This window comes from Protopterus annectens, chromosome 1.part1, assembly GCF_019279795.1.
Source record: "Protopterus annectens isolate FY-2018-M chromosome 1.part1, PAN1.0, whole genome shotgun sequence".
NCBI classification, from domain to species: Eukaryota; Metazoa; Chordata; order Ceratodontiformes; family Protopteridae; genus Protopterus; species Protopterus annectens.
In genome coordinates, this window is record NC_056726.1 from 52,581,852 (window position 1) to 52,594,655 (window position 12,804).

The following is a 12,804-nucleotide window of genomic DNA, read 5'->3' on the forward strand; positions in this document are numbered from 1 at the left end:
CACATGTCCATATTCAGTCCTTGTAAGATACAGCACATGCACTCTGATCTACATCCTCCTTCTCTGAGAAATAGATCATGCAACGTTACGAATCTATTTGGCATGCAGATAATACAAGTAGTTCTTTATCATGCAATTATACAAGGCTAGATACATACAGTGGATATAAAAAGTTTACACACCCCTGTTAAAATGCCAGTTTTTTTGTGATACAAAAACATGACATGACAAATTATTTCAAAACTTTTTCCCACCTTTAATGTGACTTATAACCTGTACAATTCAATTAAAAAACAAATCTGTTAGGGGGAAATATATAAAAAATAAAAAACGTACAATACACTGGTTGCATAATTCTACACACCCTTAAACTAATACTTTGTTGAATCACCTTTTGTTTTAAATTACAGCATTCAGTCTTCTTGGGTACACACCTGCCATCAAATTAAAGAGACTCTGATTAACCACAAATAAAGTTCAGCTGTCCTAGTACGATTTTCCTGACATTTACTCAAGTTGCCTGCTACAGCAAAAGCCATGGTTCACAGAGAGCTTACAAAGCATTGAAGGGATCTCATTGTTGAAACATATTAGTCAGGAGAAGGGTACAAAAAAAATTTCCACAGCATTGGATATACCATGGAACACAGTGAAGACAGTCATCAAAAAGTGGAGACAATATCGAACTACAGTGACGTTGCAAAGAACTGGACATCCCTCCAAAACTGATGAAAAGACAAGACGAAAACTGGGCACCTACAGTAACAGTGAAGGAGCTGCAGGAATTTCTAGCACGTACTGGTTGGGTACCACGTGTGACAACAATCTCCCATATTCTCCATATGTCTGGACTATGGGGTAGGGTTGCAATACAGTGCAAGCCTTTTCTTACACAGAAAAACACCCAGGCCCGGCTAAAATTTCCGAAACAATACATCAAGTCTGTGAAAAGCATGTGGGAAAATGGGTTATGATCTGATGAAACCAAGGCTTAACCTTTTGGCCACAATTCCAAAAGGTACGTTTGGCACAAAAACAACACATCACATCAACAAAAGAACACCATCCCCATGGTGAAGCATAGTGGTGGCAGTATCATACTTTTGGGTTGCTTTTCTTCAGCTGGAACTGGGGCTTTAGTCAAGGTGGAGGGAATTATGAACAGTTCCAAATACCAGTCACTTTTGGCCCCAAACCTTCAGGTGTCTGTTAGAAAGCTGAAGAGGAATTTCACCTTTCAACATGACAATGACTCCAAGCATACATCGAGTCAATAAAAAACAGTCTCTTCACCAGAAGAAAATTAAAGTTTTGGAGTGGCCCAGCCAGAGCCCAGGCCTAAATCCAATAGAAAATATGTGGGGTGACGTGGAGAGCTATGCAAAAGAGATGCCCTCGCAATCGGACAGATTTGGAGCGCTTTTGCAAGGAAGAGTGAGCAAATGTTGCCAAGTCAAGATGTGCCATGATGACAGACTCCTACCAAAGAAGACTGAATGCTGTAATTAAATCAAAAGGTGCTTCAACAAAATATTAGTTTAAGGGTGTGCAAACTTATGCAACCAGCATATTGTACGTTTTTTATATTTTTTCCCCTAACAGATTGTTTTGTTTTTCAATTGAATTGTACAGGTTGTAGGTCACATTAAAGGTGGGAAAAATGTTGAAATGATTTATTGTGGTCTTGTTTTTTTTATATCACAAAAACCTGGCATTTTAACAGGGGGGTGTGTAAACTTTTTTATATCCACTGTATACACAGTTATGTCCGTGTTGCTGTGGATTTCACACTGGGCCTGGAAATTTGACCATATTGTGTAGCATAAAACTGGGAATTAAGTTTGGCAACTGACACTGTCTCTACAGAATGTTCAACCTTGGGAGTATTTGGAAGATCCTCAGAAATGGAAGTAGAGGTTGAAACACTCCATGGGAACAAAAAGTCTGGTTCGCTCCGAGATCTAGAGTCTGTATCACAGGAACAATGCTGCAATGAAGATTCTGGTACAGAAAGAAGATGCCTACGATTTCTCCTATACTCCATATCCTCAGATTCTACAAGGTAAGATCTCAGCTCGGCACATATACCTGTAACTTGACCGATCCGGTCGAAACCTTTCGCCGTTTGTATCTTCACCGTCTCACCTTCCCTCAACAGACAAAGAAATCTGCTTGATTTATCATAACTGGACTTCTGGATAGAACGCTTCTTCAATTATTGAGCCTTGATGGTTCTGTTGTTCTTAGCTCTAGGCCTCAATAAACTGGAACTAATGGGTAGCATCATTCTGGTTTGCCTAGATAGAAGTCTTTGAGCAGGTGAGCCAAGTATATCATCACAGGGTACGTTTCTGAGATTAAGTATATTCAAAAAGACATTGGTATTGTCACGCTTTAACCTTTCAAGCAATTGTTTTGTCTCTGCTGCATATTGTCACGCTTTAACCTTTCAAGTATCTGCTTTGCACTCTGCACTGCACATTCAGCTAGTCCATTTGATGGTTGATATTCAGGACTGCTAGTAACATGTATGAAGTCCCATTCTCTTGCAAATTTCTGAAACAACTGACTAGTAAATTGAGTACCATTGTCAGAAATAACTGTGTGTGGACTACCATGGACTGGGAAATTACATTTCAACTTTAGTAATAACAGTACTGGATGTCAGATTAAGTCAATCTCAAACCAATTCAAATAAGAGTCTACCAGTACTAACTAGTGTTGATTGTCCCACTCGAAGATATCAGTGGCTACTGCTGACCAAGGTAGTTCAGGAACTTGACTTGGCTGAAGTGGTTCTCTTTGCAAATGTGGTTTAGTACTATTGCATACTGAACAAGAAGAAAGTACTTGATCAATGCCTTTCAGTAATGATACTAGTTATTTTGCTCTTCTCTTAGTAGATGTGGAACCTGGGTGACCACAATTCAAAACCTAGATATATTCTTGTAAGGAAGCAGAAACAATTTTAGAACCTTTGAAAATAATGCCATCTTCCATCATCAACATTTCATCTCTGTAAGGAAAATGGGTTTGCACTTCAGATGGTATACTAGACTGCTTGACGGCCATCCAACATTAATGTAGTGGTTGAGCTTTTGCAAAATTGGATCAGTCTTTCTGTGACCTCTCAGCTCATCAAGTCTAGTGGTAGAGAAAAGTACACACTGCCCTCACGTCAAAGTCAAAATTCTCTTTTGTCGTATTTCTGGGCAATCTGGATAGGCTATCAGCCAAATAAAGTAGTTTGCCTTTTGTATAGTCCATTTTGAAGTTGTACTTTTGCAATTTGAGCATCATTCTTTGTAATCTTGCTGGATGTGAATGCATAGTCTTCTTCGGAATAGTAACTAGAGGTTGGTGGTCAGTTTCTATCTATCTGACTAGCTCGACCATAAGATAAAAATTATGAAACTTAGAACTTTTGGCAATAATATTTGCATGTTTACTTGATTTGAGCATACTGCATTTCAGTTTGCCAAGTGGTCTAGATGCACAGGCTGTCTGCCCTCTTAGGTTCATAGGTGTGCACTAGGCTAATGACCATGAAACCTTTACAAGCCTAGCCCATAGGACTACCCTGACATCATGCCACCCGACCTTGGTTCCCAGTGCCTCTGTCGAGTAGAGCCACTGAAGTGACCCCCGGGGTGAATTTTCTACTTCCCATCCACTCATCAAGATTTCTCTTTAAGAGGGCCAGTGTGGCGCTCTGCTTGACATGTATGGGAAGTCTATTCCATAGCATTGGCAGTCTCCCAGTTGTAAACCTGTCCCTCCAGTATGTTCTGTTGACTGTGGTAATGAGGTTGAGTTCTCTGGACTGTGTGGTGCAGAGGGATTGGGTTTTCTTTAGGATGTAGCACTTCTAATAGAGCTGGGTAAGACATGTCTCTGTAAATCACGCAGATATCGCCTCTAAGTAGGCGATATGAGACAGAGAATAGTTGGAGTTTTTTGAGTCTGTCCATGTAGGACAAGTGTCTAAGGCCTAGGATCCTCCTTGTGAGGTAGTTTTGTGGCCTCTCCAGTTGTTGCAGGTGTCTAGTGAGCTACATTCCAAATGGGGCTTTGTACTCAATGAATGGCCTAATAAAGGAAGAGTAGAGAGAGGCAATGGCCTCTTTCTTCCTGAATGCAAAACTCTTAGTAATCAGATGTACCACAGAGGGACTTTCTGACCACAGTGGCAATGTGGTGATCAAAAGAGAGGTTGCCGTCAACAGTGCCAAGACCAAATTTTGAAGCATTACGACAAAGAGTGACTGGATTATTTACATCACAGCATCTTAATGTAGGTAGGGCAGCAATTTTCTGCTTAAGGTCTTCAAATGCTTTCTGGTGCTGTGCTGTTCTAACCATGACCATGCAACATTTTTGCGCATAAGCTCTTAAAGGTGCTGTCAGCTCAACAAAGTCTGGTATAAACTTGCCTAAACAGTTGACCATGCTTAGGAGATGCTGTAGAGCTTGAACTTTATTTGGTGCTGACACCAAGAATAGCTGCTTCCTTGGTTGGGTCTGGTCTCAAGTCAGTACTGGTAAATAAATGACCTACATATGTAACTTCTCGCATTCTAAATTTGCACTTTAGATGACTGATCTTCAAGTTTACTTCACGTGCACTGTCTAGAACTCTTTTCAGTTTTCTGTCGTGCTCTGATTCACCATTGCCTCCAACTAATAAATCATCTACTATTATGGCACAAGGGTAACCCAAAAAATTTGGTCCATTGCATGCTGGAAGACTTAACTTGCAGAATTTATTCCAAATGGCATCCTTAGGAATCTATCTACCAAACGGGGTACCAAAAGTAGTTAGTAATGAGGATTTGTGATCAAGCATCACTTGCCAAAATGAACTTTTTGCATCCAAGACAGAAAACACAAGTGGCATTTGGTATTACAGCTGCGACCTCTGACTGTGCACATTGGATGAAGCAGCCTCTTCAATGCTTTGTTCGGATCTCTTTGGTCAATACATATTCTGATTTCGTCTGAGCCTTTTTTGTGAGTTGCTACCATGGAGAACACCCATTCAGTTGGTTCTCTAACAAATTACACCTTGCTGTACCATTTTATCCAACTGAGCTTTGACTTTACCTTGCATAGCTATCGGAACTTTTCTTGCTGGTCTGACTACTGAGTGACCTCAGGGTCTAACTTCATGGAATACACAACTGGAAGTTTGCCCACCTTGTCATCGAAAACATCAGCATACTCTGAGAAAATGGCTTCAGAAAAATTGGAACTAGACTATGCACTTATGTGATGAACTTCTTTGGTAAAAGAAAGCAGATTCATTCTTAAACTGTCTTTTGAGACCCAATAATGACAGTACTGGTCTTCGGACTACATAGAACAACAAGCGAATAACAAGCTGCAACAGTTCTCAACCAGACAACATGAAAGCATCACTGAGCCTTCGGTTTGAATTTCTTCATTTCCATAAGCAACAAGTTTTGCATTACTGGCAACATTGTGTTGTTCATTAGTTCTCACCTTTGCAAACGTGTCTGCTGATAAATACACTTTAAACCAGTGTCTACTTTAAGCTCTGTGGATTTACCATTGATCCGGACTGTACAAAAACACTTCACTCTTTGCCAAGAAATTCACTACATCATCTCTTTCACCAATCACTGATACACCATCTACATATAGAAAGTAGACTGCTGCAACCCTACTTGATAAATTTGCTTTTTTGTGTGACCTCTACAACTATGTGGGATTTACTTGATTTGCAAAATTTTTGAAAATGGTTCCATTTTTTTTTCCACTTGTGACATTGCTGACCAAATGCTAAGCATTTCTCTCTTCTAGACTCATGATTGGCACCACAGTTGCCAACAGTTAACAATAAAGCTGGACTTAACAGTTAACAATAAAGCTGGACTTGGGTTTTACCAATTCAAGTTTGTACTGTACTGGGCATGCTCCTTTAACTGAACTAGTCTTAGAACTTGCTGGAAAACTACACAGTTTCTCTGGTGAACCAGCAGGGGTTGTTGCTGCCATGTGCTTAGGCTTACTTCTGTTTGCCACGTATTGCATGCTATCTACATTTGCTCTGGAGCCCCACGAAGCAAAAATCTCTCTCACAGCAGCACTATTAATACCACATGAGGCTGTCTTTTATTAACTCATCTTTTAAGTCACCAAACTGGCATGTTTGCTTTGTTTCTCAGGTCAGTAATATAAGCTGCAAACGTTTCCCTAGTTTCTGATCTCTCGTGTAAAACAAATGCCTCTTTAATGTAATATTTGTCTGGGGGTTACACATTTCTCTAAATCTGTACTTCAGACACTCTGGGTCATCACTTGATACTTGTACAATATGACGATTTTCACCTTCTCCCTCATATACTGCTGGTGCATACACAGATAAACACTCTTTCAATGGCCTCTGACCCTGCTAGGTTTAGCAAAATGAAAGCCCTGGTGCATGCATCTTGGTCAGAATAAGCTGGTTATATAAAAACATCATAGTTTTGTCAATTTTTTCCCAATTCTCTGCAATATTCTGATCAAATACAAGTGGTAAGGGTTTTCAAAATCCATCTTCCATATTAACACATACCAGTGAAGGTTTCTGCAAATAAGCACGAACACATACTGGCATATGTGTGTGTGCGCATCTGTGACTTTGCCCAATAGCACAAGCTTCTGTATAACTGATCTTTGCGAATACTCTTGAAGTTGCTGTATTGCAAGAAATCACCTCTTATCAGTGTAAGAAACATTTTAAATAACTGCACGATGTGAATGAACTGGGCAAGAGAAGCTCAGAGTCAGAAACATATTGGTAGCAAACCTACTCACTGATAGAACCCACCTAATCAAAACAGAGAAAGCCACCTCAAGCAGTAGACCCGTAACAAGCAGCGTACCCCAGGGATCAGTCTTGGGGCCTCTGTTATTCAGGATATACTTCTATGAGGTGCAGGCCAAATCCAGTGGGCTATGGCTGACCAAGTTTTCAGATGACAGCAAGCTGGGAGTGGTCATCAATTCTCCAAGTGATGTGGACGTCCTCCAAGAGGGTCTCACCCAAACAAATGACTGGTCCCAGAAATATGGCCTCAAGCTGAATTCCAAAAAATGCATCATCATCATCCCCTTTGGGGAGAGTGACATCCCACATCAATAACAATCAGTAGTGAGGGATTTGGATACCCAGGTTGATAGCAACCTGACTTTTGACCACCACGTTGCTTCTGTTGTATGGAAAGATTTCTACGTGGCCCACCTCATAAGTGAGGGTATCCCATCCAGGGACAAGAAGGTCATAACATCACTGTATTCTTCCCTTATAAGGCCAATTATTGAGCACAACACACCTTTCAGCATGTACCTTACAAAGCACATGCAGCAGATGGAGAGACCACAGGGGTTCCTCACCGGGACAATCCAGGGCCTCAGACATCTACCTTACACAGATGGGCTTCCCTTCATACAGACTCCTCAGAGGTGACTGTCTGGCATACAAAGCAATCTCAGACCCCACATTGATGGGACAGCTGCATATCCGCAAGTCAAACTCCACTTGAGTAATCCAAACATAACCTCAACCTCCGATAACAAAAGGACTTGTTGGTGGGACAGATGTGTCCCAGAGACTCCTCCCATCTGTGGAACAGAATCCCTCTCCACGTCAAGCAGATAAATGGATGGGAAACAGAAAATACACCCCTGGGATTCCACCCGTGTCCCTGGTGGACAGGGGCTTTGGGTTTTGACTTGTCTAAACATGGACTAAACTCTTGGCTAGGCCTATAAAAGGCTTCAGGGCCAATAGCCTAGTAACTTCCTATGGTCCTATGAACATTTCAAAGTAATTCCACTTTGTGAATAAACAGTACAGAGCACACTGAAATTTCCCCAAAATGGTGTTACCTTGCTAGGCAATTCTTTACAGTGCAAGAAAGATTTTGCGAATAGACACAAACAACAAACTTTTCGAAATGGCTATACTTGAAATAGTTGCACTTGCATACAAAAACTCTTCAGAATACATGCACAGTAATAAGCACACACTGCAAGCACTTTTACACACTTTGAAATACTTAAAATAACTATTTATGCCCTTGATACAATATAAAGTTGTAGTTATGCGAAAACACAGCATTTTGCCAAAAAACATGCAGTCACATTGCTTTACTTATGCTTAAATGTGCCTTTTTTCCCATTATTATATTTGTTTTGCTCATTTACTCTCTTTTCATGCCCATTGTACTTTTCTTGTGCTCATTTTACTCTAAACATACCTGTTTTGCCTCAGGCATACTCATTTTGCTTTAAACATACTCTTTTTGCTTTTCTGATAAATCGTTTCATCAAATATCTTAATCGTAAACATTTTGCTTAGTTAATAAGCCTTTTGTGCCTCTTACTTGTTTAATAATGCAGCCTGTGCCCTTGTAATGCTCAGTTTTATCTTTTTTATAAAATAAGCAGTTTGTGCGAATTCTCATTACCTTTGATTCTTTTCTGGCTCATTTCCGCGCTCATTTCTTCTAGTTTACCTTCACTGTCACCTCTGCACATCATGGCTCTGAATATCATTCTCTAGAATCCCAATTCTGACACCATGTCACTCTCCTACTTTGGATGCAATCGAAGAGTCTTTGTGGGTTCTGTTCAAGCAGCTTTATTATATACAAACATCACAAAAGAAGTTTACTAACTTTAACTTAATTTAACTACTGAAATCATACATGCTCACTCTCTGGCTGCAGTCTCAAAATGACACTGGGAACAGCACGTCCCCGGTATGTATATGTGCACAATCAGTCCTTGATATGCTTCTTAAAGATACAGCACATACACTCTGATATACAATTTTCATAGATAATCATTCAAAAGTACATTAATGCGTGTGCTAAGAATTCTGCCGCTTTACATGCAACTGCTGAAAAACTGAGGTAAACTTTTAACATCAAGGTTGGAACATTCACTAAATATACACTACAAATATTCTCAACATTGGGTACTTTGGAATTTAAACAGACAACAAATCTTACAACATTTATGGACTGCAAAAAGATCTCTACTTACTATCTAAAGAATCAGTCCAAATAGCATACTTCTAGTGACAATATATTCAGTAATTTGCCATTCTATTAGCCCCACATTTATTACATCACAGACATCAAACCACAGTCTATTTTTGTGGCGTTACAAGAACAAAGCACTACACACCACAGAGTATGTGGCTTAGAAACAAAATTGTGCTTTTTCAGCACAGATGCAAATGAAGCAGAACAGTCAAATTGTATTTCAGACAACTGCATAAATATTAGCTCTTAAGTGGATATCGCCAAGAATTCAACTACCATATCTTAGAATAACCTTGACATCAGCTTTTTTATTTTGCAAACACTCAGTGTACTGCAATACTACATCTAGGTCAGAAAGGAGGGACGACGTCCCCACACTGGGCCAGTAATCAAGGAGCCTGAATCCTCACCACTGACCCTAGAGAGGGATGTTTACTTGGAATACAAATGGATATACACAGTATTTCAGATGTAGTTCTCTGCATCAAGTACAATTTCCCTTAAGAGTACACAGGGAACCCAGTCAGCCCAGGGTCTTGATTTGTTTTTATGTCTGTCTCCATCCAGGGTCCCAATACGTCTCCCCACTAGCAAAGCTATACGGTTAAGTCCTCAGCTGAGTATCCAAGCCAAATCCTCTAGCACCTTCTATGTGAAATGTGAAACCAGTGCTTCATGTCCCTGCTCCAAGTAGCTGATGCGCGCACGCGCACACACACACACACACACACACACACACACACACACACACACACACACACACACTCACCTGGGAAAGGCTTTCACAGATTTACCTGCTATGTCCCCTTCTGCCCAGAGTATAAGGTAGTTATCACTGCCACCAGACACTCCACAATCTGCTACTCCAAGGCCCTTAAAAAGAGTGTCCAGTTATACTCTGTAATATCAATACTAATACAAATGGTAGTACTTGACCAAGACAGCTAGGCCTTCAGGAAATAAATATAAGCACTCTCAAAGGTTATTTTCTAAAAGGACCAGCCACAATAAAAGTTTTAAATATATTTAATAAATAATAAAAGAACATGAAAATACTAATGTATATTTGCAGCAAACCACAGAGTTCACGTCACAGGATATATTAAAAAAGTAATACTGATGGACAGACTCAGACAAATACAAAAAAAAGTAAACAAATATTGATATATATTCCTGACTGATCTAAAAGAAATTACTGTTCCCTAATAACTTATTTGAGCAAGGCAAAATTAAATGCATGAGCAGTCTTTCTAGTCAGGCTCCTAAACAGAATACTTGGTGATTACTCCCTGTATTATATAAAAAATATTACTTCAGGGCTAGCAGAATGGCCTCATCTGGTCACCTGAATTTAGGTTTCCACACTATCCCCTTTTGAAGTTGAGAGAAGAATTTACCATAGACATGTAAAAAATGCATATTTAGAGATTTTCTATTGTTTATGGCAGGCCTGAGGCCAAGAAACCATCACAGTGCTTTCCCTCTTTTTTACTGATGCTAATAAACAATGGCTTCTTCCAGACCTAAAAAGTCAATGGTTTAACAGCCAATTTACATGTCCCTTACTTTTAACCTCTGCCCTTCCAGTACTCTCAGTTACAGTATATACATGTAATCAGTTACTACCTGCATGTACAGTTCCTTCCTGTCCAGCAGGACCCACTGTTGAAACATTTTTCAACAGTAGCAACTTTGCAAATACATTTTGATATTCAAATGCCATAGAGTTCTAATACATTTGCAACATACACATCTGTACAAATCAGTTTGATATTAAAATGCCATACAGTTCTAATACATTTGTAACACAAGCATCTTGTACACATCAGTTTGATATTCACATGATATCACTCTTCACAAAACTCCAGCTAGCTATGCTGGCAATAGCCCATATCATCAAACGAGGTCTGGTTATTTTAAGAGCAAAACAGTTTCCTCAACTTCTTCTGAAACTTTTGCACTGCTAAGTAATATCTCCGAAACCTTAACTTAAAATCGCTTAATAATGCCAAACATTACAGATATATTGAATCTGAATCACCCAATTCAACTACCTTGATAGGTGAGCATTATTTATCTATACAGTGTTCCCATGTAGGGCCTGTATTGCTACTACCGTTTGGCCATGTCTTGGATTTTTGAGGGCAATACGTTCAACTGTATTACAATTCTGGAAGTGATACAGCTTTTTGATTGTATCATCTACCAAGGTAAAATGCCACTCTCGTTTTTCATTCACAGAAGCAGCAAAGATAAACAATGTATGCTGCTTCCGCAAAGAATGCAAGCCGGACAGTCGCATCGCATGCACCAACCAGAACACCGTTTACAACAATGCTATTTCTGTTACTAGACTGTCTGCACCTTTATAAACGCAGTTGCAACATTTACAGTTAACGTAGTTCAATTTCTTTAGCTGCAAAGTTGAACTTTATTATCTGCACTTGCAAAGATCAACCCATCAAGAAGATCAGGTCCAGGCTTTGTGAAAACATGACAAGCACCGATAATTACTCACCACCGTGCTTCTCCGACATTTCACTGAATCCACTTCATACATCAGTACTGATCCATGCTGAAATTAAATTAAAAATAATCAACAACTGTACGTTCACTAGGAAACAAGTCAATTATTTTTGAGAAGCAAGTTTGCCCAATGAGTGCCAACTTTACTTTTCGGACGGACGGCCCTTTTAGGTTTCCAATTCTTCATTGGTTCCCGGAATCACCAGTAGTCCCGCCTTGTTCGTGTTGCTGAAGTAGCAACTGCTGTGCACATCAACATGGCACCGTTGTCTGCCTTCCCAGTGCGCATGCGTCAATAGTATCGTTTTTATTGAGTAGGTTTTCATTTCTAGAGCGGTGGTGAGGGATTTAACAGCACGGAAACCGCGTCGGGAATATCAAGTGCATAGAACCAATAGCATCAGCTCATAATTTATATAAATTCATTCACCACTGGTCCTAAACATAACCTTCGACCTCAGCATGCCATTCAAGATCTGTTAAACCAGGAATGTATTAGAATGTCAGCGCTTAAGAAGGTAAAAATGCTGCATGATCTCATTGATGTATAATAAATGTCTGAACTAGGAAAAAACAGGAGATTCAGTTTATCTTTAAGCAAAGGACTAAACATTTGGATGAGTAACCACAAATTTGTCGTAGACATTTTGGGGGATCTTAGTTAGAATTTTAAAGTATGTGGAGATTGCAGAAAACAAAGGTTGGTGAGTGCAGTGGGGACAGTGCCTGGGCTGGTAAACCCACCTGACTGGCAGGTGTGTGGAATGTTGTAGCTGCCAGGGCTGCATACCTGCTACTGCTTCTGTTAAATCACTGTGATGGGTTTGTTAGGCAGGTGTGAAGGAGAGTTGACAGGTGCAAGCAGGAAAGAATATACGGACTGGCGATCTGTGGAACATCGGAGGAAAACGCTGATTGCTGTGAAGGCATGGCTGGAAGTCGAAGATGGGGCTAATCGATGCATATGCGTTCCATATAGTCTGTGTCATTTATAAAACAAATCTTTTTGGTGGAACGTTGTTTTGGGTAAATTAGGGCGTGCATTAAGAATGGCTGAATTAAAAACAGTTAAGCATAATAACTGCATTATATACTGTTAGTCTAAGGACTGTTACTGTTTAGTGCAACCTCAGTCTCAATGAAGCTGACAACTGAGCTGTGAATAAGTGTGTGCTGGGTCGGGGGATGAAGTGTGGACCTTAGGACACCAGTGCATGCT

The 12,804-nt window shown here is 40.0% G+C and overlaps 1 protein-coding gene across 1 annotated transcript in view; it reads right to left on the reverse strand.

Moving 5' to 3' along the window:
• The window catches only part of ERICH1 (glutamate rich 1), a 1,253,926-nt gene extending 1,242,113 nt beyond the window's left edge, over nt 1-11,813 (reverse strand). The window contains exons 1-2 of the mRNA XM_044086751.1: nt 11,733-11,813; nt 11,578-11,634 (exon numbers count right to left, since the gene is read on the reverse strand). Coding sequence (XP_043942686.1) covers nt 11,578-11,596 — 19 coding nt within the window. The 5' untranslated portion in view covers nt 11,597-11,634; nt 11,733-11,813. The remainder of the gene's footprint in view (nt 1-11,577; nt 11,635-11,732) is intronic.
• Nucleotides 11,814-12,804: the final 991 nt, after the last annotated feature.